Raw genomic sequence first — 27692 nt, forward strand, 5'->3', positions numbered from 1 at the left:
CTTTACGTGAGTAAAGAGCATTATTTCTATTTCCTTTGTTTGCCAATAACATTTTCAGCCAATCGACAGAGGAGATACTGTGTGAGTGTTTGTTTCTGTGTAAGTGCTTGTTTCTCTGTGAGTGTTTCTGTGTGAGTGCTTCTCTGTGAGTGTGTGTTTCTCTGTGTGAGTGCTTCTCTGTGAGTGTTTCTGTGTGAGTGCTTCTCTGTGAGTGTGTGTTTCTCTGTGTGAGTGCTTCTCTGTGAGTGTTTGTTTCTCTGTGTGAGTGCTTCTTTCTCTGTGAGTGTTTGTTTCTCTGTGTGAGTGTTTGTTTCTCTGTGTGAGTGCTTCTCTGTGAGTGTTTGTTTCTCTGTGAGTGTTTGTTTCTCTGTGAGTGTTTGTTTCTCTGTGTGAGTGTTTGTTTCTCTGTGTTTGTTTCTCTGTGTGAGTGTGTGTTTCTCTGTGTGAGTGCTTCTCTGTGAGTGTTTGTTTCTCTGTGAGTGTTTCTCTGTGTGAGTGTTTGTTTCTCTGTGAGTGTTTCTGTGTAAGTGCTTCTCTGTGAGTGTTTGTTTCTCTGTGAGTGTTTCTGTGTAAGTGCTTCTCTGTGAGTGTGTGTTTCTCTGTGTGAGTGCTTCTCTGTGAGTGTTTCTGTGTAAGTGCTTCTCTGTGAGTGTGTGTTTCTCTGTGTAAGTGCTTCTCTGTGAGTGTTTGTTTCTCTGTGTGACTGTTTGTTTCTCTGTGAGCGTTTCTGTGTAAGTGCTTCTCTGTGACAGTGTTTGTTTCTCTGTGACAGTGTTTGTTTCTCTGTGAGTGTTTCTGTGTGTTATTCTGTGAGTGTTTCTCTGTGTGAGTGTTTGTTTCTCTGTGGGTGTTTGTTTCTGTATGAGTGTTTCTCTGAGTGTTTCTCTGTGTGAGTGCTTCTCTGTGAGTGTTTGTTTCTGTGTGTTTGTTTCTGTGAGTTTTTCTCTGAGTGTTTGTTTCTCAGTGAGTGTTTGTTTCTCTGTGAGTGTTTATGTGTGTGTGTTTCTCTGTGAGTTTTTGTTCCTCTGATTGTTTCTCTGTGAGTGTTTGTTTCTCAGTGAGTGTTTGTTTCTCTGTGAGTGTTTATGTGTGTGTGTTTCTCTGTGAGTTTTTGTTCCTCTGATTGTTTCTCTGTGAGTGTTTGTTTCTCTGTGAGTGTTTATGTGTGTGTGTGTTTCTCTGTGAGTTTTTGTTCCTCTGATTGTTTCTCTGTGAGTGTTTGTTTCTCTGTGAGTGTTTATGTGTGTGTGTGTTTCTCTGTGAGTTTTTGTTCCTCTGATTGTTTCTCTGTGAGTGTTTGTTTCTCTGTGAGTGTTTCTGTGAGTTTCTCTGAGTAGTTCTGTGTGAGTGTTTGTTTCTCTGGGAGCAGTTCTGTGTGAGTGTTTGTTTCTCTGGGAGCAGTTCTGTGTGAGTGTTTGTTTCTCTGGGAGTAGTTCTGTGTGAGTGTTTGTTTCTCTGGGAGTGTGTGTTTCTCTGTGAGTGTTTCTCCTGTGTGTTTGTTTCTGTGTGAGTGCTTCTCTGTGAGTGAGTGCTTCTCTGTGAGTGTGTGCTTCTCTGTGAGTGAGTGCTTCTCTGTGAGTGTTTCTATGGCTTTACCGTTCCCGCTGCCTTGTCTCCACTGGCACCTCCCGTCCGTCGCCCCCATACCCCCGCAGACCTCACAGTCTGAACGCAGCCGATTCTCAGCACAGGACAGGGGGCAGTCCTCCTCCAGAGCACGGCCACCAGCTGGGAGCAAGAGATTAAAACACAGACCAGACTGAAGACAATGCACTCCAATGCAATCCACTGCAATCCAATGTAATACAATACAATACAGTACAACTAACAAGGAATGCAACTGGAATACATATCCCCAGCAAAGGTTGAAAATAACACATTCATGGTGTACGCACACCACCTGTGTACACAGCATGCAGAGAAACCTCACCTCAAGAGCCAGTAAAGTTATTTTTGAAAATCTATCTTTGACAGAATATTTTCCCACAAACCAGTCAATGGGCAAGATTCTCAAAGCTATTTAATCCAAATCATAAAAGGAATAAAAAAACAATTAAGACTTCTTCCAAGTCATAAATAAAGCCTGGGTTGTTTACTTCTAGTTTGGTAACTCCATTGGGTGTGTTTTTCCTTTCTGATTTGGAGTATTACAATATAGCCAGCTGTGTGGCAAGCACAGCACCCCATTGCTGATCAAGTGGAAGCCCTTCTCCTGCCCAGTGAATCTTACAGGTCAGCGGTGGAGCGCTGCCTGTGCTCTCCGGTGTGATGGTCAGCAGAGTCCGGGCACGCTTGGTGTTCAGTTTGTTCACAGCTGTGACGGTGTACTGCAGCTCCAGGCACTTGTGTCTCCTCAGGGTTTTGGGGTCGTTGACGTAGAGGATCCCGACGATGCCCTCCTGGCCCGGAGCGATGCCCACCGCGCTGTGACAGGCCTTGGCCACAGCTGTCAGGTTCTTGTCGGCCGGCTCCAGCTTGTACGTGATGCTGACCCCGTGGAATTTCAGACAGTTCTCAACGCAGACTCTGCCGATCTGAAAACACACCGCACATCCAATCCACATGCAACACTTTGTAAAAGATCCTATAAAAAAACACTCAATAGGAAGATTTACAGGCATAAATATACCATATGATTGAAGACCAAAGGAAAAAAAAAACGTTTTGCTAGTTTCTTTTAGTACATCTCATTACAATGATAACAGGGGCTCCTGAGTGGCGCATCCAGTAGAGTGCAGGATGCGCCCTATAGCCTGGAGATCGCAGGTTCGAATCCAGGCTATGTCATTGCCGACCGTGACTGGGAGTTCCCAGGTGGCAGCGCACAATTGGCCGAGCGCCGCCCGGGTAGGGAGGGCTTAGGTCGGCAGGGCAATCCACGGTTCACTGTGCACCAGCGACCCCCTGTGGCTGATAGGGTGCCTGCGGGTCTGCAGTGGAGCCATTCAGATCTCTGTTGTCTTCCGGCACTATCGATCTAGTGGCTTCGCTGTGGATCCGCAATGCAAAAGATTATGGATTGGCAGGAACACGTTTCGGAGGACGCATGTTTCAGCCTCCATTCCCCGAGTCACCGGGGGGTTACAGCGATGAACCAGGATAAAAATAATAATTGGGCATTCCAAATTGGGGGGAAAACCAGGGTAAAAACTATTGGCGATGACTAAATTAAGAAGAAAAAAAAACTTTAATATGTAGATGATGATGATGATAATAATAATAATAATAATAATAATAATAATAATAACAACAGGATACACTACCAGTTGCACTTGATTCTGGGTAGCTAATTACTTCCTGTGCAAGTTCAAATATTATTTCAAAATACAAACACATAGCAGCAATTTAATATTCTCTCATTATTAACTACTGTTTTGTTAATAATATTGCCCAATATTAGAGTAAACAAATATCACTGGAGAAATCAAATAACCTTAATAAACTAGTAATATACAAACACTCTTCAATGTAGTAGAACCTGTTTAATTTATTTACTGTAGGATGGCAGTTAACACATCTAAAAACATGCATTTGTTTTATTTGCATCGCTGTTTAAAATATGCCCTTCAGTCACTGCATGTATAATTGTATCATGCTAAGTTTCCATGCTATGTACCTATTTTATAATGCACAATGTTTTTGTTCAATGTTTTGGCAGGGCAACTTCTCATACTCAATAGAGTTCACACAAACTGTTTTAAAATTTCAAAAAATGTAATATCATGACTGAAGGGGTTATTTAAGAAAATGTACTTATTTGGTAATTTTTGTGATTATATCTGTCTTAGAACACTGATGTTTATATGGCATGTAGCGGGGGGGAGATCTGTGCTGACTCTTCTGGTGCGTTCATAGTGCTGCAGCAGAGGGCAGCAGCCTTGCAATATCTGCCGGTCAGTCATGGCAGTGACACGGCGAGGTGGGAGAGAGGGTGTGTGGGCTCTCCCTCTCTCTGAGAGGCGGGCATTGGGGGGATTTCTGGCCCTATAAAATAACGTTCTGTTGTTCCCTCAGCTCTGCCCAGGTACGACAAAACAAGCTAGCGGAAGCTCTGCTCCAGGACCGAGAATGGACGGAAAATTAAACCAAAAGAAATTCAAAGAGAAGAAAATTAAAAATATTGATAGTGGGAAAACCTTGGGCAGACCCCATACATGTATAGGAAGCAGGCTGAGGGAGTGGTAAAGTGTAGGACATGGACCCGAGCCGTGCGGGTAGCGACAGTCGGGGTAACGCTGCCAAGTGCAGCACCTTTTCTTTGTAGTTTTTGATTACTGTGTTTTATTTTCTCTTTTTGATTTTGCCTTTTGTTATTATTATTTGAGAGCACCGGTGAGTGCGTCAGCGGGTCTGTTTACCTGTGGGTATTTCCGTGGTCCTGTCTACCATCACTGGTATTCAGGCCACGGACAACAGTGCCCTCTGCAGGCTAAACTAATGCACTTGAAAAAGAAAAAGAAAAGTAATAAATAAAACTGGGCACCTGTGCGATGTTGTCAAATACACTTTTCTGTCTCCCATGTCAGTGAATGCCCACACCCTTCCACATGGCACAATGCAGTAAATGTTTATAAGCACTGAAGCAACAGAAGATGGTAGGAAAGTAACAGCACTGGTACCTGTGCAAACTGGGCAGCATTGTTCTGGATTCTAAACATGAAGCTAGTGTTGGCAAAGACGATGGAGACAGGCAGGATGGTCACGTTGAAATGGAGCACCAGGGACCCCCCTGGCCCCTGGAACTCTGTGTCGTTCACAAGAACGTGCAGCTGAAGTGAGCGGCTCTCTGTGGTGGGCAGGCTTCTGTTCAGAACCAGTTCTGAAAAACACAGGCGTCGCGTCAACGCAGGGGAGAGACACAAGGGGGGCAGACACACAGGGGAGCAGACACACACACAGAGGGGAACAGGCACACAGGAGCAGGCACACACACAGGGGAGCAGGCACACAGGAGCAGGCACACGAGAGCAGACACACACACACAGGGGAGCAGACACACACAGGGGAGCAGGCACACAGGAGCAGGCACACAGGGGAGCAGACACACGCACACAGGGGAGCACACACAGGGGAGCAATCACGGGAGCAGACACACACAGGGCAGCAGACACACACAAGGGAGCAGACACATAGGGGAGCAGACACACACACACAGGAGCAGACACACATGGGAGCAGACACACACAGAGAGAAGACACACAGAGTGGAGCAGAATAGAAAGAGGGGAGCAGACACACCCAGCGGAGCAGATACACACACAGGGGAGCAGACACACACATAGCGGAGCAGATACACACACAGGGGAGCAAACACACACACAGGAGCAGACACACAGGAGCAGACACACATGGGAGCAGACACACAGGGGAGCAGACACACACGGGAGCAGACACACACAGGAGCAGACACACATAGGGGAGTAGACACACCGGAGAGCAGACACACACGAGAGCAGACACACACAGGATTAGACACACAGGGGAGCAGACACACACAGGAGCAGACACACACAGGGGAGTAGACACACCAGGGAGCAGACAAACATGGGAGCAGACACACACAGGGAAGCAGACACACACACACAGGGCAGCAGACACACACAGTGGAGCAGAATACACAGAGGGGAGCAGACACACACACAGGGAAGCAGACACAAAGGAAAGCAGGCAAACAAGGGAGAGAACAGGGGGGCAGGGACACAAGGGAGAGACACACAGGGGAGCAGGCACACAGAATGCTAAAATGCTGTACACTTTCAGTGCATGCACACAATATTCAATGTATTTCACTAACAAAAAGTTTTCTCATATACATATATAGTATGCACATTGAATTTGCTAGAGCAATGTAAACTTGAAATAAAAAATAATTATATTAATGTTTATTTATCTAGTGGGGATATGTATCTACATTAAAGCGCTTCTCAGATACATGCTGGTTCTGAGTACTGGTACTTTTTACTGTATAATTCTGCAGATAGAGGCATGGGCTTTTACTTGGGTGTTTTCTGAGTAAGTGGTGTCATTTCCTTTGGTTTCATACACATGCCCATGTGCCTGTCTCTGAGTATATGCACCCTCGAAGCTGAGATAAGTTCAAATGCAAAACATATGAGCTAAAATGTTCATAAATCCTACCTATACCAGCATGTTCAATTGTAATAGTAACATTGGCAAAGCCTACATTAAAGCATTGTAAATGGATTTGATGATATAAAGTACACAAGGCAGTGCAGCTCAAGCTGTGTGACTCACTGTACTCGTGGACGGTGCCTCGCACGTGGTTGAAGTTGGTCTCTTTGAACGTGTGTTCGATTTTGAATGTTTCTTTGATCCACGTGTCTTTTGTCAACAGGATGCCGGCGTACTTATTGCGACTCTGGTCTCTGGGGTATATCGGCGTGGAGTCAGCGTCATAAACAAGCAACCTGCCCAGGACTGCACCCTGAAGGAACAACACTCACTCAGTACTGAACTGCAAATAAAACTCCCCTAAATCATGCTGAGGTTTACATGCGGTATTGACTTTCACCTAAAAGCTGACGTACTGACAAACATACAGGATGGACACACATTCCGCTGCAAAAGCTCTGTTTAAATGCATGGTTGTCACACCTGATACCTGCATGTTTTTTGGATCATTGAAACATTCCTTTAATTAACAATGAGCACAACAGAGCTGGAGTTTGGTTTAGTTCCTAAAATCTGGGATAACTAAAAACAAGTGATGCTCAGTAAACTGAGAAATATATAAAGCCAGGGCTCATTGGTGTGGTGGTTTAGCACTAGACTTTCACCTTGTGGTCTAGTTTCAAATGAAACAGAAAGACCGCAGTGAGCTACCTCTTTCCTGTCGAACTCCACCACTGCCTCTGTGGTGTCGGAGCCATTCCGCAGGCAGGGGGCGCTGTCGTCCTCATCGTGAACGCTGATTAGTAGGGGCTGGTCCACTTGGGTTACCATGGACTCGGTGGTGACGGTGCATCGTACCAGAAGACTGTATTCCTCCCTCTGCTCGCGGTCCAGGGGCACAGACACCGCCAGCTCTGACGTGTCCTGGTCCAATTCAAACGGGTACACGTCGCCTAAAGGGCTGAGATCTGGAAGAATACAGAGTTTATGGTTTACATGATATCCTGTTGGGGGTTGGAACAAACTGACTGATTTCTTTGCTAGTTTAGTGCTCAAAGCAGGCAGGCAACTTGAGCGTTTCCCCTCACAGCTCTGCAAAAGCATAACTAACATATTTAAATATGTGTCAACATGTTTCTGAAATATATTTATTATACAAAAAAAAATATATATATATATATATATATATATATATATATATATATATATATATATATATATATATATATATATATTAGCGCCTGTTCTTGAATATTGCAATAGCTGTAGCTGTCTTGAGAAGGATAGCTCTGCTCTAGTTGTGTTGAGAAGGATAGCTCTGCTCTAGATGTGTTGAGAAGGATAGCTCTGCTCTAGTTGTGTTGAGAAAGATAGCTCTGCTCTAGATCTGGTGAGTGGGAAATCTCTGCTCTAGTTGTGTTGAGAAGGATAGCTCTGCTCTAGATGTGTTGAGAAGGATAGCTCTGCTCTAGATGTGTTGAGAAGGATAGCTCTGCTCTAGATGTGTTGAGAAGGATAGCTCTGCTCTAGTTGTGTTGAGAAAGATAGCTCTGCTCTAGCTCTGGTGAGTGGGATAGTTCTGCTCTGCTGTGTTGAGAAGGATAGCTCTGCTCTAGTTGTGTTGAGAAGGATAGCTCTGCTCTAGTTGTGTTGAGAAGGATAGCTCTGCTCCAGTTGTGTTGAGAAAGATAGCTCTGCTATGCTGTGTTGAGAAGCATAGCTCTGCTCTAGTTGTGTTGAGAAGGATAGCTCTGCTCTAGTTGTGTTGAGAAGGATAGCTCTGCTCTAGTTGTGTTGAGAAGGATAGCTCTGCTCTAGCCCCTCGAGTACCTTGTTCGACTCTGTAGGTGATGTTGATGTGGGGGCAGCGTTGCTGCAGGGGCAGGGGGCGGAGGTTGCGGAACAGTCCAGGTTGCTTGTTCTCTTTGATGTGGGGTGCATAGTCCTCCTCACGGAAACACAATTGCCTGGGCTTCACCTCACTGCAAGGGGGCGCTGTGGCGTTGATCAGAGTCAGGGACACCCTCACATAGTGCTTGTGGTCTTCACTGGAGAGGGCGGCAACTTGTAGGAAGAGCTTCTTCAGCTTCAGGGGTTCCCCGTTCGCTACAAGAGGAATAGCAACATTCACATTAAATCAGACAAGTATGATTGTCATGTCATGTGAATCCTATACATCCACTGTGTGTTTGCAATCTGATTGAAAAGGACTGAGTGCAGTTTGGAATGTGGTTACTTCATTTCCCCCAGTATACTGATGATGTGATATCTATGATGATTATGCAAACAACATATCTGATCTCAACAGCTTTCCATTACTTTCCCATTTCGTAGTGTATTGCCAAAAAAGTAAAAAGAAAAAACAAGAAAGAACAAAAGAACAAAATAAAAGAAAGAGTGGAAATGGCTCAGAACATCCTAAAAAAAGGTCTTTGACCAAGTAATCAGTTTTTGCCAGCACCAGAAGCACAACTTCCTGGGCCTATCTCTCACAATGTACTCACTCAGCAGAGCAAAGTCCTTCCTGTCCAGGCTCCTGTTGAGGGACAGCATTCCGGTGCTCTCATCGATCTGGAACCAGGGGTAGCTCTTGAAAAGGGAGAATCGAGCCGTCTCATTCTCCTCCTCTTTCAGAGCGTGAATCTGCAGCAGGGGGCCTGCCGGCTGCTCCACAAACACGCTCTCCGAGTACTCCATCTGGGGGAAGTAGAGCGCAAGAGAGGCTGAAAGACAAAAATCACAGAGAACAAATGGTCAATGTTTGCATCAGAGCTCCCCTCTCACCAAGGGGGGAACCTCCTTAAAGTGGCTGCAGCTGACAAAATACTTCCATCAATCTTTTCAGTCATGGACTTTCATTACTATATAGGTCTCAAATGTGACAGACTGCCTGTAACAGGGCGAGGAGCCCTGTACAGTGTTTTAAGAACATAAGAACATAAGAAAGTTTACAAACGAGAGGAGGCCATTCATCCCATCTTGCTCGTTTGGTTGTTAGTAGCTTATTGATCCCAGAATCTCATCAAGCAGCTTCTTGAAGGATCCCAGGGTGTCAGCTTCAGACATTACTGGGGAGCTGGTTCCAGACCCTCACAATTCTCTGTGTAAAAAAGTGCCTCCTATTTTGTGTTCTGAATGCCCCTTTATCTAATCTCCATTTGTGACCCCTGGTCCTTGTTTCTTTTTTCAGATCAAAAAAGTCCCCTGGGTCGACATTGTCTATACATTTTAGGATTTTGAATGCTTGAATCAGATCGCCTCATAGTCTTCTTTGTTCAAGAATGAATAGATTCAATTCTTTTAGCCTGAGGTCTTACTAATAAAGTTTTAACATTACTTCGCTTGATTTAAATTCAACACTTCTCACCTTGTTGGCCTTTTCATAGCTTCCCCACATTGTCTAGATGAAGACATTTCTGAGTCAACATAAACTCCTAGGTCTTTTTCATAGATCCCTTCTTCAATTTCAGTATCTCCCATATGATATTTATAATGCACATTTTTATTGCCTGTGTGCAGTACTTTACACTTTTCTCTATTAAATTTCATTTGCCATGTGGCTGCCCAGTTCTGAATGCTGTCTAGATCATTTTGAATGACCTTTACTGCTGCAGCAGTGTTTGCCACTCCTCCTATTTTTGTGTTGTCTGCAAATTTAACAAGTTTGCTTACTATACCAGAATCTAAATCATTAATGTAGATTAGGAATAGCAGAGGACCTAATACTGATCCCTGTGGTACATGACTGGTTACCTTGCTCCATTTTGAGGTTTCTCCTCTAATCAGTACTTTCTATTTTCTACATGTTAACCACTCCCTAATCCATGTGCATGCATTTCCTTGAATCCCTACTGCGTTCAGTTTGAGAATTAATCTTTTATGCGGGACTTTGTCAAAAGCTTTCTGGAAATCTAAATAAACCATGTCGTATGCTTTGCAATTATCCATTGTCGATGTTGCATCCTCAAAGAAATGAAGCAGGTTAGTTAGACACGATCTCCCTTTCCTAAAACCATGCTGACTGTCTCCCGGGATATTGTTACCATATAGGTAATTTTCCATTTTGGATCTTATTATAGTTTCCATAAGTTTACATATAATAGAAGTCAGGCTTATTGGTCTGTAGTTACCTGGTTCGGTTTTGTCTCCCTTTTTGTGGATCGGTATTACATTTGCAATTTTCCAGTCTGTCAGTACAACCCCTGTGTCAAGAGACTGTTGCTTGATCTTGGTTAGCGGTTTGTAAATAACTTCTTTCATTTCTTTGAGTACTATTGGGAGGATCTCATCCGGCCCAGGGGATTTGTTTATTTTAAGGGCTCCTAGTCCCTTTAACACTTCTGCCTCTGTTATGCTAGAGTTATTTAAAACTGGATAGGAACAGGTCGACATGTGGGGCATGTTGTCCGTGTCCTCCTTTGTAAAAACCTGTAAAAAGTAATCATTTAATATATTTGCTATTTTTTTTCTTCATTTATGATTTTGCCATTTGTGTCTCTTAGACATTTAACCTCCTCTTTGAATGTTCTCTTGCTGTTATAATATTGGAAACACATTTTGGAATTGGCTTTAGCCCCCTTAGCAATGTTCATTTCTCTCTTGGCCTTTCTAACTTCCTTTTTGACTTGTGTTTGCAGTTCCAAGTACTCTTTCTGTGTACTTTGTTTTTGGTCCCTTTTAAATGCTCTGTAAAGTGCCTTTTTTCGCTGAATATTTTTTTTAATTGATCTATTAAACCATTTTGGCCATTTTATTTTAGATTTAGATTTGTCTACTTTTGGGATGTAATTGTTTTGCGCCTCTAGTATTAGATTTAAAAAAAAAAAACTGTGGATGTTTTCTCTATTTCACTCCAATCTACTTCTGTTAGTCTCTGTTTCATACCTTCATAGTTTGCTTTTCTAAAATTGTAAACCTTAGCTTAAGTCATTACTTTTGGGGTTTTAAAAATCATTGAATGAGACCATGTTGTGGTCTGAGTTTGCCCATGGTTCTCTGACCTCTGTTTTAGTTATTCTGTCTTCGTTATTTGAAAAGACTAAATCAAGGATGCCTCCACTCTAGTCGGTCTTTGACAAATTGCGATAGGAAGCAGTCATTTGTCATTTCCACCATTTCAATTTCGTCCGTCGTGCTCCCCACCGGGTTCTCCTATTTTATACGGGGGAAGTTGAAATCCCCCATTAGTATGGCTTCTTCTTTTCTACACGCATTTCGAATGTCACTGTATAACAGATTATTTTGCTCGGCGTCTGAATTTGGTGGTCTACAGCATGCTCCTATTATTATGCCTTTTGAATTTGTGTCCATTATTCTGACCCATATTGATTCGGCGTTGTTTTCTTTGTCCAGATTTAACCTGAGCTTCAAGACTATTTCTTATGTATAGTGCTACCCCTCTGCCTCTTCTGTCCTGCCTGTCTTTCCTATCCTTGAGCAGTTTGTTTATTTATTTTATATTTGTTTTGTATTATTATTATTATTATTATTATTATTATTTTTATAATTCATTATTGTATTTAAATATGACGGCGTAGCCGAGGGTTTGTTTTATTATTGTATTGTTTAGTAGTGTGGATGGGAAGCCCCATCCACAGTAATTTAAAAACCTTGTGCAGAAGGTGACTGTCTCCCGAGTTTAATTAGTTGTGTAGTTGTTGCTAATCGGGAGATGGTCACCTGTATTAAAACCTGCAACTCGCTGCACTCCAGGTGGGTGATTAGAGGAGGAATGAGAGCGAGCGAGGAGCGAGAGAGAAAATGAAACTTAAAAAAATGTATAGGATCAGTGAAGGCTACTGCCCAGCCTGACCTGTATTGTTTAGTATTTTGTGTTTGTGATTATTTTGTTTAAATATTTATTTTCGCTCTGTGAGCAAGTCTTTTTGTTCAAACCTTTTCATTTTATTTTTGTATTTAAATAAATGGCGCACCGCGACTCTTTTTGAACTGCAGTACTTGCCTCGCCGTGTTTTTGGTTCCTGCTCCTGGCCTGACATCACCACTAGTCCACCCTGTCACACTGCCATTTACTATATAGGTCTCAAATGTACAGTTTCAAAATAAACAATAAATTTCTACTGCACACTTGTATTTGTATTTTCATTTTAAAACAATACCTCAGGTACTGCACTAGGTAAATGAAACTTCACAGCAAGTACAAGACTACCCAAAAACCAGGTCTGCAGACAGCAATTACTTTAACCTAGTGTAGTACCACATATCACGTTTTAAAATGAAAAAGGAGGCTGTGTGGTCCGGTGGTTAAAGAAAAGGGCTTGTAACCAGAAGATCCCTGGTTCAAATCCCGGCTCACTCACTGTGTGACCTTGAGCAAGTCATTTAACCTCCTTGTGCTCCGTCTTTTGGGTGAGACGTAGTTGTAAGTGACTCTGCAGCTGATGCATAGTTCACACATCCTAGTCTCTGTAAGTCGCCTTGGATAAAGGTCTCTGCTAAATAAACAAATAATAATAAATAATAATAATGAAAAAAGTTTGCTAAACATGTGTTTCTTTCAAAACTACACATTTGAGACATAGGGACCTTTCATACCTAGTTAGTTTGGAGAGGTTAATTCACACTAGTGTTCAGTTAATACCCATAAATAAAGTATTTCTCCTCATAGGATGCCATTGAAAATGTCTCCTCCTTGCACATAATCTAGCATGAAAAGGTTGGTGTTCCTCCATACAATATCGAAGCGTGTGCTGCCATTCTACCAATAGCAGATGGCAAATAAACCAAAGAATAAAGGAGTCACCGCGAAATCCGCCTCTTAGGGGACAATGCATACAAACAAGTACGGAGAGGGGGAAAAAAAGAAACCGCATTTAAATGAACTACTGCACACGCAAGCGACGCAAACTACATATCTTCCTTGTTTAGATAGCCCGTTTTTATTCCTTCGCCGTCCTGTGTGCATTGCACTTAAGCAAAAAACAAACAAACAAAAAACTTCCACAAATAACATTTACACAAAAAAAATCCCCAAAGCAGTTAGCGTTCTTGTTTACTATTCAAATGACAAAGTTTTAATCAGCCTATCAGTGCGTCTTTACTGCTTTTATGTGATCTGTAGTACTGTGCAGTAGGGGGTGGGACAAAGGTGGTGCTGCATTGTTTTGATTTTGTTGTTTAAATCTAGTTTTCAGCATTGCCATTGGAGGGAAAATAGTAGAAATGGACGACAAAAAAGCAAAGTATATTTCGGATGATGATCGTTTCAAGATATTTCCCAGAGAAACTGTACATGCAGACTGAGGTAATTGTTTTCCATATCTTAATGTGTATTTGGAGAAAATACGATCGATCACTATTTAGCTTCAGAATGACACATTAAACAAAAGGCTACTACAGAGGCTGCTGAACAGAATGTAAAATAAACAGCTTTCAGAAACCAAACTGGAAAGTCAGCCCAGACAAGAAGTATTCCTGTCTGCAAGTTAAATCAGTACTAAAACGATCCAGCACAGCCACCTCGCTTCAACCTGCTGCTTAGTTGTAATTTTAGACCCGAATAGCCACGTCTTCTTTGTTTTGACTCGGTACTAATAAAATAAATTATTGGATGGGACAAATAACATGACAACGAATGTACTGCATACATTGCCTTTATTAAAGTATGCCAGATGCCCTTGTGTAACCGAGTTTTTGGGCTGTTTCTAATCGATTTCCACATCTGTATAACTTGGCAAAGCTTTGCCTTAACTTCCAACCAAATCAATGGATGCAGAAGTGCAGTCTCAATGTATGGGCAAGTCAACTGCAGGGGGATGCTGCATACTCGCCTTTAACAAATGACAGCACTCTGTTTTAGTAAGGAAGCAAATACCGCTATTTTTAGGCTTTTATAGTGCTCTGAAATACTGTCTACTTAGGTTCATTTAATGTTTAAACAGGTCAGCGAAATGTCCGCGAAATCCTAATTTTATTCTGCAACATAGCCGTGAAAAATACGTAAATTTACCGCGATTTAAGTAGACCCCTATATATACAGTGCATATTATATACAGACAGTACATACCTTCACTGTATTGAACAGCTGTCTGACACGGACACGACCTTCCATGTGTATTATATACAGTGCATATTATATACAGCGCATATTATATACAGTGCATACCTTAGCTGTATTGAACAGCCATTTGACAGCATTTTGGTCACGTGCACATATCCAGACAATCAGGTTCAATTGCAAAGCAAAAGAACGCTGGTGTGATTACAGTGGTAAAGGACTCAGTAAAGCAAACTTGAATTCACTTGTAGGCGAACTGCAGTTCATTAAAATGTTCAGTGTGAAACCAATCAAAGGAAAATGGCAATATTTTAGTTAGTTTTGAAGTGAATTCTTAATGCTATCTTTATAAACTGACTGGGTATGAAATGGACCATGTATAGTGAATGTATGTGTGGAGGGGACCATGTATAGTGAATGTATATGAATGGAGGGGACCATGTATAGTGAATGTATGTGAATGGAGGAGACCATGTATGGAATTATTTTGTCAGCTCCAATCACTTTAATCAAATTTGAATTCATGTTGATTTCTGCAACAGTGACTTTAAATGTCCTAGCAGTCATGAACCATTAAAGAAGACCGAACGCATGAACCAGGGTTAAGAACCACGGCATTAAAGAAAAACAAATCCATGTACCGGGGTTAAGAACCACGGCATTAAAGAAGAACAAATCTATGTACCGGGGTTAAGAACCACGGCATTAAAGAAGAACAAACCCATGTACCAGGGTGTGACAGGCTGACCGGGGTAAGGAGACTCAGTGTCAGGATGTGCAGGGAAATAAAAGACGTTTAATTAAACAAAATACACAAAACAAAAGGCATGATGGCCAACCAAAAAGATCAACACAAAAACAGGCTTTAAACCTGAACTATACAAAAAGAACCACTCTCTCACTCTCTCACTCTCTCACTCTCTCACTCTCGTCTTCTCACAGTCACAAACACTCACCAACTAACATACCCAACCACTCCCTTTTATACAGGTGCCTGGGCTAATTGGGCAATTTGTACCTCATTAGCCCAGGCACATTCCACACATTCCTCACACAAACTCACTCACTGAACCACACCCCAAACTCACTCATATCCACTCTAAACAATACAAAAAACACAAAACCACCACAAAATAGGCTGCACCCCATCACACACCTCCCTTCCTTGTGCGCAGCACAACATGGCCTAAATGGCCACCTCCCCACTTAGTCCCAAAGTCCCGGACGAGGGGAAGCAAGTGACCCAAGGGGGCGGCCATGGTGGGAGGTCCTCCTTCTCCCAATGCTGAGGGAGGGTCAGTCCATAGCCCGGCGCCCTCTTGGCAGGACCGAGACCTGGCGAAAGGGGACCCAGGTGCATTGGATGGGGCGTCGGGAGTGCAGGCAGGCGACCAGTCGGCTGCAGCCCCAGGCAGAGGTGAGAGCCCAGGCGACAGTGCAGTGACGTCTGGGCAACCAGGGGGAGCGGAGCAGGAGACCAGGCGACCTCCTGTGCCTGGTGGTGCTGCGACCTGGGAGTCAGGCCCAGCGACCAAAGGTCCAGACATGGAGCCTGGGTGTCTGGGAGCCCAGGCCGAGGGATCCAACCCCCAGGCGCCGGGCTGTGGCACAGGGGTGGTGGTCAGGGCTGTGGTGGTGGTGGTCTCCTCACCTCCCCCCCCTCCTTCATGGCCGGCAGCTCCCCTTTGTGAGGCTCCGGCCACAGTACTTCCTGCTGCCATTCAGGACTGGCAGCGACCCCAGGAGAAGCAGGTCCCTCGGGAGGCGACGGCGGCAGCAGTGGACCCTCGGGAGGCGACGGCGGCAGCGGACCCTCGGGAGGCGACGGCGGCAGCGGACCCTCAGGAGGTGAACTCGGGAGGGGAGCCCCTGGCCATGAAGGTGGCAGCGGGAGCTCTACTTCTCCCTCGTACTCTGCAACCGGTGGCTCCCAAGGCGATGCAGAGCAGCAGGCAACCCCAGGCGAAGCAGGACCCTTGACGACCCCAGGCGAAGCATGACCCTCGGCGACCCTAGGAGAAACAAAAGCGGAGCAGCAGGCAACCCCAGGCGATGCGGAGCAGCAGGCAACCCCAGGCGATGCGGAGCAGCAGGCAACCCCAGGCGATGCAGAGCAGCAGGCAACCCCAGGCGATGCGGAAGTGGTATCCCTGAGCGGAGTGGCTGTGGCATCCTTGGGTGGTGCGAGGCAGGCATCCTTGGGCAGTGTGAGGCAGGCATCCTTGGGTGGTGCGAGGCAGGCATCCTTGGGCGGTGCGAGGCAGACATCCTTGGGAGTGGCCAACAGTGCAGGAACCTCCGGCCAGGGTGGCAACGGCCAGAGTTCCTCTTCCCTGTTGGCAACAGGAGGTAGAGTCCGCTCCAGCTCCTCTGATGGCGGAAGCGGGAACAGCAGCTCGTCTCCCTCTGGTGGCGGAGGTGGGAACAGCAGCTCGTCTCCCTCTGGTGGCGGAGGCGGGAACAGCAGCTCGTCTCCCCCTGGTGGCGGAGGCGGGAACAGCAGCTCGTCTCCCCCTGGTGGTGGAGGCGGGAACAGCAGCTCGTCTCCCTCTAGTGGCGGAGGCGGGAACAGCAGCTCGTCTCCCTCTGGTGGCGCTGTTGGCTCCTCTGACAGCGGGGTTAGAGCTGGTGGCGCTACCGGCTCCTCCGACAGCGGGGTTAGGGCTGGTGGCGCTGCCGGCTCCTCCGACAGCAGGGTTAGGGCTGGTGGCGCTGCTGACTCCTCCGACAGCGGCGGTAGGGCTGGTGGCGGGCGTCTCAGCGGCTGCTGTGGAGCCTGAGCTTCACACCCTCGTCCCCCCCCCCCAAAAAATAGGGGTTTGGGCTTTCAGCTTCTCCCCTCCGGACACAGGACGCACTGGCTCCTCCCCTCTGGACACAGGACACACTGGCTCCTCCCCTCCAGACACAGGACACACTGGCTCCTCCCCTCCGGACACAGGATGCATTGGCTCCTCCCCTCCGGACACAGGTCACACTGGCTCCTCCCCTGCAGACACAGGACACACTGGCTCCTCCCCTTCCGGCTCTTGCAGCGGCAGCTCCTCCTCCTCATACTGGGTGGGGCAGATGGCCACTGTGTGCCCATATGCCCCACAGCCGGGGCACAACTCTGCCGCGAGCCCTTTTAAAAATAGCTCCCAGTTGTCATCTGCCTCCTCCTGGGCCAGCTCCATTTCTCTTTTTTTTTTTTTTTTTAAAACCAAAACAAAAAAAAAATCCTGCACTCCTGCTCCAAGTCTCCAGTGGCGCTCTCCCTCTTCTGACACCAACTGTGACAGGCTTACCGGGGTAAGGAGACTCAGAGGATGTGCAGGGAAAATAAAAGACTTTTAATTAAACAAAATACACAAAACAAAAGGCACGATGGCCAACCAAAAAGACAAACACAAAAACAGGCTTTAAACCTGAACTATACAAAAAGAACCACTCTCTCACTCTCTCACTCTCTCTGTCTCACTCTCTCACTCTCTCACACATGTCTTCTCACAGTCACAAACACTCACCAACTAACATACCCAACCACTCCCTTTTATACAGGTGCCTGGGTTAATTGGGCAATTCGTACCTCATTAGCCCAGGCACATTCCACACATTCCTCACTCACTGAACCACACCCCAAACTCACTCATATCCACTCTAAACAATACAAAAAACACAAAACCACCACACAATAGGCTGCACCCCATCACACAGGGTTAAGAACCACGGCATTAAAGAAGAACAAATCCGTGTACCAGGGTTAAGAACCACGGCATTAAAGAAGAACAAATCCATGTACCAGGGTTAAGAACCACGGCATTAAAGAAGAACAAATCTGTGTACCAGGGTTAAGAACCACTGCATTAAAGAAGAACAAATCCGTGTACCGGGATTAAGAACCACAGCATTAAAGAAGAACAAATCCGTGTACCAGGGTTAAGAACCACAGCATTAAAGAAGAACAAACCCATGTACCGGGGTTAAGAACCACGGCATTAAAGAAGAACAAATCCGTGTACCAGGGTTAAGAACCACAGCATTAAAGAAGAACAAACCCATGTACCGGGGTTAAGAACCACGGCATTAAAGAAGAACAAATCTGTGTACCAGGGTTAAGAACCACGGCATTAAAGAAGAACAAATCCGTGTACCGGGATTAAGAACCACAGCATTAAAGAAGAACAAATCCGTGTACCAGGGTTAAGAACCACAGCATTAAAGAAGAACAAACCCATGTACCGGGGTTAAGAACCACGGCATTAAAGAAGAACAAATCCATGTACCAGGGTTAAGAACCACAGCATTAAAGAAGAACAAACCCATGTACCGGGGTTAAGAACCACGGCATTAAAGAAGAACAAATCCATGTACCAGGGTTAAGAACCACGGCATTAAAGAAGAACAAATCTGTGTACCAGGGTTAAGAACCACGGCATTAAAGAAGAACAAATCCGTGTACCGGGATTAAGAACCACAGCATTAAAGAAGAACAAATCCGTGTACCAGGGTTAAGAACCACAGCATTAAAGAAGAACAAACCCATGTACCGGGGTTAAGAACCACGGCATTAAAGAAGAACAAATCCATGTACCGGGGTTAAGAACCACAGCATTAAAGAAGAACAAATCTGTGTACCAGGGTTAAGAACCACAGCATTAAAGAAGAACAAACCCATGTACCGGGGTTAAGAACCACGGCATTAAAGAAGAACAAATCCATGTACCGGGGTTAAGAACCACGGCATTAAAGAAGAACAAATCTGTGTACCGGGGTTAAGAACCACTGCATTAAAGAAGAACAAATCCATGTACCGGGGTTAAGAACCACGGCATTAAATCCGTGTACCAGGGTTAAGAACCACGGCATTAAAGAAGAACAAATCCGTGTACCGGGATTAAGAACCACAGCATTAAAGAAGAACAAATCCGTGTACCGGGGTTAAGAACCACGGCATTAAAGAAGAACAAATCCGTGTACCAGGGTTAAGAACCATGGCATTAAAGAAGAACAAATCCGTGTATAGGGGTTAGAACCACGGCATTAAAGAAGAACAAATCCGTGTACCGGGATTAAGAACCACAGCATTAATGAAGAACAAATCCGTGTACCAGGGTTAAGAACCACGGCATTAAAGAAGAACAAATCCGTGTACCAGGGTTAAGAACCACGGCATTAAAGAAGAACAAATCTGTGTACCGGGGTTAAGAACCACGGCATTAATGAAGAACAAATCCGTGTACCAGGGTTAAGAACCACGGCATTAAAGAAGAACAAATCTGTGTACCAGGGTTAAGAACCACGGCATTAAAGAAGAACAAATCTATGTACCGGGGTTAAGAACCACAGCATTAAAGAAGAACAAATCTGTGTACCGGGGTTAAGAACCACGGCATTAATGAAGAACAAATCCGTGTACCAGGGTTAAGAACCACGGCATTAAAGAAGAACAAATCCGTGTACCAGGGTTAAGAACCACGGCATTAAAGAAGAACAAATCTATGTACCGGGGTTAAGAACCACAGCATTAAAGAAAAACAAATCCATGTACCAGGGTTAAGAACCACGGCATTAAAGAAGAACAAACCCATGTACCGGGGTTAAGAACCACGGCATTAAAGAAGAACAAATCCGTGTACCGGGGTTAAGAACCACGGCATTAAAGAAGAACAAATCCGTGTACCGGGGTTAAGAACCACAGCATTAAAGAAGAACAAATCTATGTACCAGGGTTAAGAACCACGGCATTAAAGAAGAACAAATCCGTGTATAGGGGTTAAGAACCACGGCATTAAAGAAGAACAAATCCATGTACCAGGGTTAAGAATCACAGTTCTCCTGGTTTTCTAGTTTGTAACAAATGTGTGATTGCATTGTGCTTGTTTCCTTCCAGTCTGCCCTTGAAGCTCCTTGAAGAGTTTGTATTTAAGGGGGTATCATTACACTGCAGGAATTAATCATTACCTCCAGTAAGAAAACATATCCTTCATTCACGGGGTGCTGGGTTTTACTGGAACATTAAGAGCTGCATGTTCTAATTGGAATCATATCCCTGCTGTTTCCCTTCCCGCAGACAGAGCATGGCCATTAGGGAAGGGTGTTAATGTCATTACCAGACAACAAGATGGACATTTCTATTAATATTCCAGCACTTGTGGGTTTGGCTCTGGTTTCCAGTATCGATTCTGGCTTTGTTTCTGGTTTCAGAGTGGCGTGTAAGAATCGTGCATGCATCGAAGCTGTGGGCAATCACCAAGTTCAACCAACACATCCTCAGCCTGTTTCTGTGAGACAGCCAGGACTAGAACTGCAAGCTGTGGATTTCCACTCCTCTCCTTTCAGCAGGTAAGAGAGCCATTCTGTAGTACTGTATACTCATACGCTCTGCAACAAGAACCACATATTGATTTTGTGAAGGATATCCCTCTCTGATTATTCATTTACTGAGGTAAAAACAACAGTGTTGTAAGAAACATCAATGAAAGCATGGCAGTGCACAGGCCAGGATGGTAAACAGACCACAGTAACCATACATCAACATGGGAAAAGCACAGGAAATGACTGTGCACATTTAGCATGGCTACTGTACGGTCCGAGTATGCTCTGGTGTAATTCCTTGTGTAAATCTGAATGGCAATAATGTGTCTGGGTGTTCCTCTCAGTGCTTATCTCTGCCCATGTTTCAAACTGCACTTCTATCCCACAGTTCGGTTTAAGCTACTCTTCAGTTATTATTTATTATTATTATTTATTTCTTAGCAGACACCCTTATCCAGGGCGACTTACAATTGTTACAAGATATCACATTATACATTATTTCACATTATACAGATTATTTCACATTATTTTTACATACAATTACCCATTTATACAGTTGGGTTTTTATTGGAGCAATCTAGGTAAAGTACCTTGCTCAAGGGTACAACAGCAGTGTCCCCCACTGGGGATTGAACCCACAACCCTCCGGTCAAGAGTCCAGAGCCCTAACCACTACTCCACACTGCTGCAACAGTTCAGAACTCTGCTGCCCGCCTGGTGTTCTCTCTGCCTCGCTTCGCCCACGCTACTCCACTACTCCGCTCGCTCCACTGGCTCCCGATCACCGCTCGCATCCAGTTCAAGACTCTTGTACTAGCCTACAGATGCCTTGACCAGACTGCACCCAGCTACCTCCAGACCCTCATCTCTCCCTACACCCCCACTCGACCTCTCCACTCCGCCTGCACTAGAAGACTAGCTCTACCTCCGCTACGCTCCCCTGCCTCCAAAGCCCGCTCCTTCTCCACCCTTGCTCCGCAGTGGTGGAATGACCTTCCTACAGATGTCAGGACTGCCCAGTCCCTGACCACATTCCGGCGCCTCCTTAAGACTCACCTCTTCAAAGAGCACCTGTAGAACTCCTCTGTTTGTATCCTGGGACACTATCACCCTTCATGTAAATGTGCTTTATTTTGCTCTTATCTGCCCTATTTTACTGCATTTAATCCTGTACTTCAGAATACTGTAATCTGCCAAGTGTTTAACCTGTGGTACTTTGTATTTAATCACATCCTGATGTAACTATCACTATTTAATCATATCCTGATGTAACTATCACTATTATCTGCTGTATTATTGAATTGTGGTTTGTCACACTTGTACTTTGCTTGAACAAAAGTTATTGTATTTCTTGCTCTTATTGTATTACTTGTATTGTAACACTTGAAATGTATTTGCTTACGATTGTAAGTCTCCCTGGATAAGGGCGTCTGCTAATAAATAAATAATAATAATAATAATAACAGTGAAGTCCTGAGCCTGCTAAACCAAAGGCATGACAGTACCAGCTGCTTCCTTTGGAGGGAGACATTTCCTTTGTTTTGTGCCCAGTTGCCTCACACTAAGAACTCAATAAAAGATTAACAAACAAACAAAACAAACAGAAAAACAATAAGCAGACATGCAGCTTCCCTATTGAAGTGAAATTGCACAGTAAGGTTGCAGTTTACCACCATTACACTGTGCTTTATCAAACTTTTCACCATGCTTTATCTCAATATAGTCTATATGTTTAGAAATGTATAATATCAACAAAGAACCGATTTAAATTTTGTAAACCGGTTTCTATTTCAGCCTACCATGTCTCAGGGAGGACCCCTTTCCTGCTGTGTCAGGGGTGCTATACCAAAGTGTCTTTACGAGCTGCCCTTTCTCATTGTCCACCTCTACCTTCAGAACAGAGTTTCATTAAACTCCCCTTCGTTCTGTTTCAGTAAACTGCATGATCTGATTACAGGGAGACCATTAGAGTGAATCTGACCTGGAGCACAGGAAATGACAATTTCACAAAAAAAAAAAAAGATGACCAATGATAAATACTGTTTCAAAATCAAATTGAAAGCTTTGTTTAGCCTGTGGGCCAGTTGAATCCACACACTACAGTTCCCCCTCCAGCTCACTACTTGAATTAGATCTTCCGTCTATAAGCTAAGAACCACCTGTTAACACCCAAATGTACTGGTGAATGATACCACTATAAAGATAAACTACTAAGACCAGAAGTGTGTGGGAACCAAGGGCTACCTTTGTTCAATGTATATTCCAGTCACAGTCTGCTTTTATTTTGTTTAATTGGGGGGTGTCCTGGAAAGACTTGAGAATCCACAATTTCAGTGCTTAATATTATCATCAACAACTATTTTAACCCACGAAAGTTTCACTTTTCAAAGAATTGTATTTGGTTGGTAATATAAAGCGGGATAGAGGGTTTTCAAGTTTTGAATATTCTTTCATTTTGAATTAGCTGGAAAACAAAAGTATAACCTGTGCCATATTACAGTAAAAAAAAATCTCTCAGGAGTAAAATATGAGGCTCCTCATCAAATGCCCTATTCATAAAGAGATTTTAAACAGAATGTGTTTATTTCAGATGCCATGTATGCATTGTTTTCCTTTGTATGATAAGTTTTTGATACAGTATTTTATATAACAAGACATTTCAAGTTGTGCTTGTTCAAATATTTGAGTATTTGTCCCAGCACTGGTACACTAGGCAGTGTACTATATGGACAAAAAGCTTATCTTCAGTACAGTACACATTCTGTGGGAAAATCCCCTGTCAGTCCCACAGCTGGTCCAGGGGAGAAGTGACCTCCACCAGGGTCACGCAGTAACTCAGTAAGGGCTGTGAGGCTGGAAACAGTAACCCACACACCACACAAGCATCCTTCCAAACCCAATGTATAGTCTGGAAGCAGGCCAACTTACAGTTTTATATAGATGATTGAGTAAGTATTACTGCATCGAAAAGCATCATAAAAGTAATCGACATTATCAAGCAAATGGATTACTGGAATAGAAAGGGGTGCAATCATTCTGAATCATAGCTACATTTCAGCACTTTGTCATTGTAAAGTCTGAGAAGGAGCGTGTGTTTCTCCACTAATTTTAATTCCAGTAACAAAAAGCAAACAGATCCAATGACTTCTATTCTTCTGTTTGACCTTTTCCTTCTCTTGCACAGATTACGTATTGCAAGCACTTCAATTCGACCATATTGATTTCATCCTCACAGGAATTAAATCTGCTCATGGGGGGGGGGGGGGAATAAGCCTGGCTTTTCTTAAATGAAAAAGAAAACCAGTTGCACTCCTATACTGAGCTCAGTTACAGGCCAGGTCCGTGCCAGGCCCAATGCACATGACTGCATTAACTATTAGAAGCCCAGAGGATATTATTTAATAGTTAAACATTCACCAAGTGTTAAAGTTTAAATTTACCATTGTCAAAAATAAATAAATACATAAATACAAATAAAACAATTTGCTAGCTATAGGTGTTAGCCTTAGTGATCACATCGTTTGAAGCATACAGAGTAAGCCAATTGATTTCATATTGAATATGTGTTCACTGTCTTTCTAATATAGTAAGTGCGGTACCCATGCAGTTTTACAGAAATACATGTTCAGAAATGTATAAAAACCAGCTAAGGGCTTCTTCTGATGACTTTTCTGATTGGTTCTAAACATTCTCTCTGCGTTAAAGTCAACATGTTTAAAAATGCTTAGTATCAAAGGAAAGGCTTTGGAAATTAAGTGAAGACTAATAGCCCTGAAGATATTCTGAAGGTTTGGTGTTGTATTAATTGGGGGTAAATCAGAAACTGTAAAATCTCAAGACCTGATTCAAACGGACATTTGCTAGACATGACCTCCAGGTATCCTCTGATAAAAATCAACTCTGCATGTCAGTTTAGTTTCAGCAGGGCAGTGGCAGCTTGAAACAGCATCCCCCATAGCCATTCAGGTCTATGGTGCTTGAGCATTTAGGGCTCTAAAAGATTGTTTTTCACATTGTTCACAAATATTAGTAGAATGATGTCAAAATAATCAGGTTTCAAAAACTATTTGTATATATATATATATATATATATATATATATATATATATATTTTAATGAAGAAAAAGAGCTTCAAAATCATGTTACACTATAAATAAATATTTTCAGTGCATTGAGAGGAATACAACTAATTGAAGGTACAATTAATATTAATTAATTAGTCTACAACAGCAACTGCTGCAGAGTCACTTACAATAGGGCTTCGGTTTTACATCTCATCCGAAAAATCTCTCAGCCTCTTCAGGCCAAGCAGAAACACCAAGGTATAATATAGTGTAAACAACTACTGTACACAGCGGCACTCTACTCCAGTGGGAGCACCTTGTACACAGCGGCACTCTATTCCAGTGGGAGCACCTTGTACACAGCGGCACTCTACTCCAGTGGGAGCACCTTGTACACAGCGGCACTCTATTCCAGTGGGAGCACCTTGTACACAGCGGCACTCTATTCCAGTGGGAGCACCTTGTACACAGCGGCACTCATTGAATTATATGCCCTCAGAGCTACAGTGACTTGTGTGAACCTGGTTTTGAATAGAAGGAAGATGTAGGTAAACCCTTTAAAACACACTGACCCACCTCACAGGAAGTAGGAAAAGGATCTACAGAGACTTGGGTCCCTGCTTAGGTTTCCACTCTGCTCCTGGTTTCTGCTTAAATTTCCACTCTGCTCGTGGTTTCTGCTTAAGTTTCCACTCCCCTCCTGGTTTCTGCTTTGGTTTTTTTGGTCCCTGCTGGTTTTGCTAACTGGCAAAGGGAGGCAGGATGGCTGGTCTCAGGCCAGCGCTCTCTCCCATGATTGCTTTTTCAAACCCTCAGGACAGAAATTGAATCCATGAGTTATGTGTGTGTCACTGTGTCACCCAGCGATCGAGGGCTAATTCCCGCTGATCAATGTTTCAAATGATTTCAAACGATCGGCCAGACGCAGGCTCCAGGAGGCAGGGAGACAGAAATAACTGGAAACGTTCTACGAACTGATACATCTTCACACTACTGAACTACAGCACTATTTACAAATAATATACTTTGGGCATCTGATTTTCGGTTTTAACCAATAAACACCGAAAAAAAAATGAAATTGGTGTATATCCAATAAACACTGGAAAAACACTGGAAACTCAATTCACGTAGACTTCACCATCTTTCTCAATGAACCCCACCCCCCCCCACCCCCGCAAAAAAAAACAACCCATAAAGCTTTCCCAGTGCACTTAGGCAATCTCCCTCCTTCTTGGCATGTATCTACACTAGCAATGATTTGTTCTGAATACTTTAAACCCACCCCAACTAGTGAGTGGCAGCAAATCCCTACATTTCTATTGGAGACTCCACACACAGGGAGGATTGTACACGCATGCGAGATTTAAAACCAGATTACAACTAGAACACCCCGGAAGAATATCCCCGTGATTATAAGGATTTAATTGTGTAAGACAGCAAAGGAAATAAGATACATGTGTGCAAGTACTGTTGAGTTACTATACATATTGTGCCAGTATATAAAATGATTTCAGTGTATCTACATAAAGCTAAAAAATAAAAGAAAAATGAAATTAATAAACACAGAAAACAGAAGCCTTGTGTATACTGTTTAATATAATATTATAATATATAATATGAATAGACTTTTTCACTACCCTTTTTAAAATTCCCAGAAACACTTATTCCAGATGCACAAAGCATTTAAAATGTTTACTCATATCAGGATTCTCACTTCCTTTAGATATCTGATGTGAATTTGACAGATTTACTAAGACTGGTGTACTGATGCTAAACCTACCGTACAGCACAGAGCTGCAGAACAGAACAGCAGCATGCTTTACAGGAGTTCAGTCTTGGAAGAAAAACATTTTGTTTTATTGCTTTTCTTGTTTTCTCTTATTAATATTTGTCAATGTTTTTTATTCATGTGAAGTGCTTTGCGGCAATTTTTATTGTGAAAGGCGCTATATTAAAAATAAAGATTATTATTATTATTACTATTATAAAAGGAGATGGACAGAGATTGCACTTCAAGCTGGGATGGGAGAAGATAGAGAGCACCAGTCCTGACCTGAACACTGAACCTCTACACAGTGAGTGATAAAGCCACACCTGCTTAAGATCTCACATATACTGGATTAGGAAGGCATTACTGAGCAAGTTCAACACTGCTGTTACAATTGACAATGGTCCAGTGATTAAAGAAATGGGCTTGTAATCAGGAGGTCCCCGGTTCAAATCCCACCTCAGCCACTGACTCATTATGTGACCCTGAGCAAGTCACTTAACCTCCTTGTGCTCCGTCTTTCGGGTGAGACGTAATTGTAAGTGACTGCACATACCCTAGTCTCTGTAAGTCGCCTTGGATAAACGCTTCTGCTAATTAAACAAATAATAATAAATACGTGAACGTTTTCATTTTGCAATGTCACTTGGCTTGGACTATTTTGAACTAAAATCCGGTGAAACAAATGAATCCTGCCACGGTGCTATCGATTCACTTCTCTCCAGTGCGCAGGTACAGGACCCCACCCAGACTTCACATCGCTTCTTCTGTGCTGCACAAAGATGGAGAACCAGCTAGGAATCAGAATACCAGCAAGGACCTCGAAGTAAGAATAATCAGGGACTGAGGATGCTTTATTGAAGGCATGATTAGCAGACTTTCAAAACAAGGTCTACAGGATAGTACCTAATTACTAGGGTCTGCAGAGTGGCAGTACCTAATAGAAATGCCTTGAAATGAACAGGGGGTCCAGGCAGTAGCAGCTTTATTAAGGAGGCTCCAGTGTGTGTGTGCAGATCTGAGGGGAAGCTTCCCTGGCTACTCAAGCTCCTCATCAGCAACATGATAACAGGTATCGGCTGGAAGTGGAGGCCAGCGTCTGCCCTGAAGAAAGAGACTTCACACACAGCCCCCATCGACCACTTATCAAAGCAATCGATCAAACACGCCGCGCTTCACTGACCACGGGAACAAGGTTGCCAGATCACAAGTCCATAACCAAATGTAATAGCTTTCAACACCATGTTGCTGATCATATTTGTGGACCATATTTACTGTATACATATACAATCACTTGAATTGATTATAGCTAGAACATTGAAGTAAAAGTAATCTATGGCACAGGAAGCAGTATCATGAAGCAGCAGTAACTGTTTATTCATATTTGAATCTCATTTGAATCTAGTGTTGTATTT

General features: G+C 43.5%; 1 protein-coding gene across 1 annotated transcript in view; it reads right to left on the reverse strand.

Annotated features, from left to right (window-relative positions):
* The window catches only part of ret (ret proto-oncogene receptor tyrosine kinase), a 67479-nt gene that overhangs the window by 26327 nt on the left and 13460 nt on the right, over positions 1–27692 (reverse strand). The window contains exons 2-8 of the mRNA XM_034029764.3: positions 8636–8854; positions 7962–8237; positions 6843–7099; positions 6255–6444; positions 4620–4819; positions 2231–2534; positions 1597–1728 (exon numbers count right to left, since the gene is read on the reverse strand). Coding sequence (XP_033885655.1) covers positions 1597–1728; positions 2231–2534; positions 4620–4819; positions 6255–6444; positions 6843–7099; positions 7962–8237; positions 8636–8854 — 1578 coding nt within the window. The remainder of the gene's footprint in view (positions 1–1596; positions 1729–2230; positions 2535–4619; positions 4820–6254; positions 6445–6842; positions 7100–7961; positions 8238–8635; positions 8855–27692) is intronic.

This window comes from Acipenser ruthenus, chromosome 13, assembly GCF_902713425.1.
Source record: "Acipenser ruthenus chromosome 13, fAciRut3.2 maternal haplotype, whole genome shotgun sequence".
Lineage (NCBI taxonomy): Eukaryota > Metazoa > Chordata > Actinopteri > Acipenseriformes > Acipenseridae > Acipenser > Acipenser ruthenus.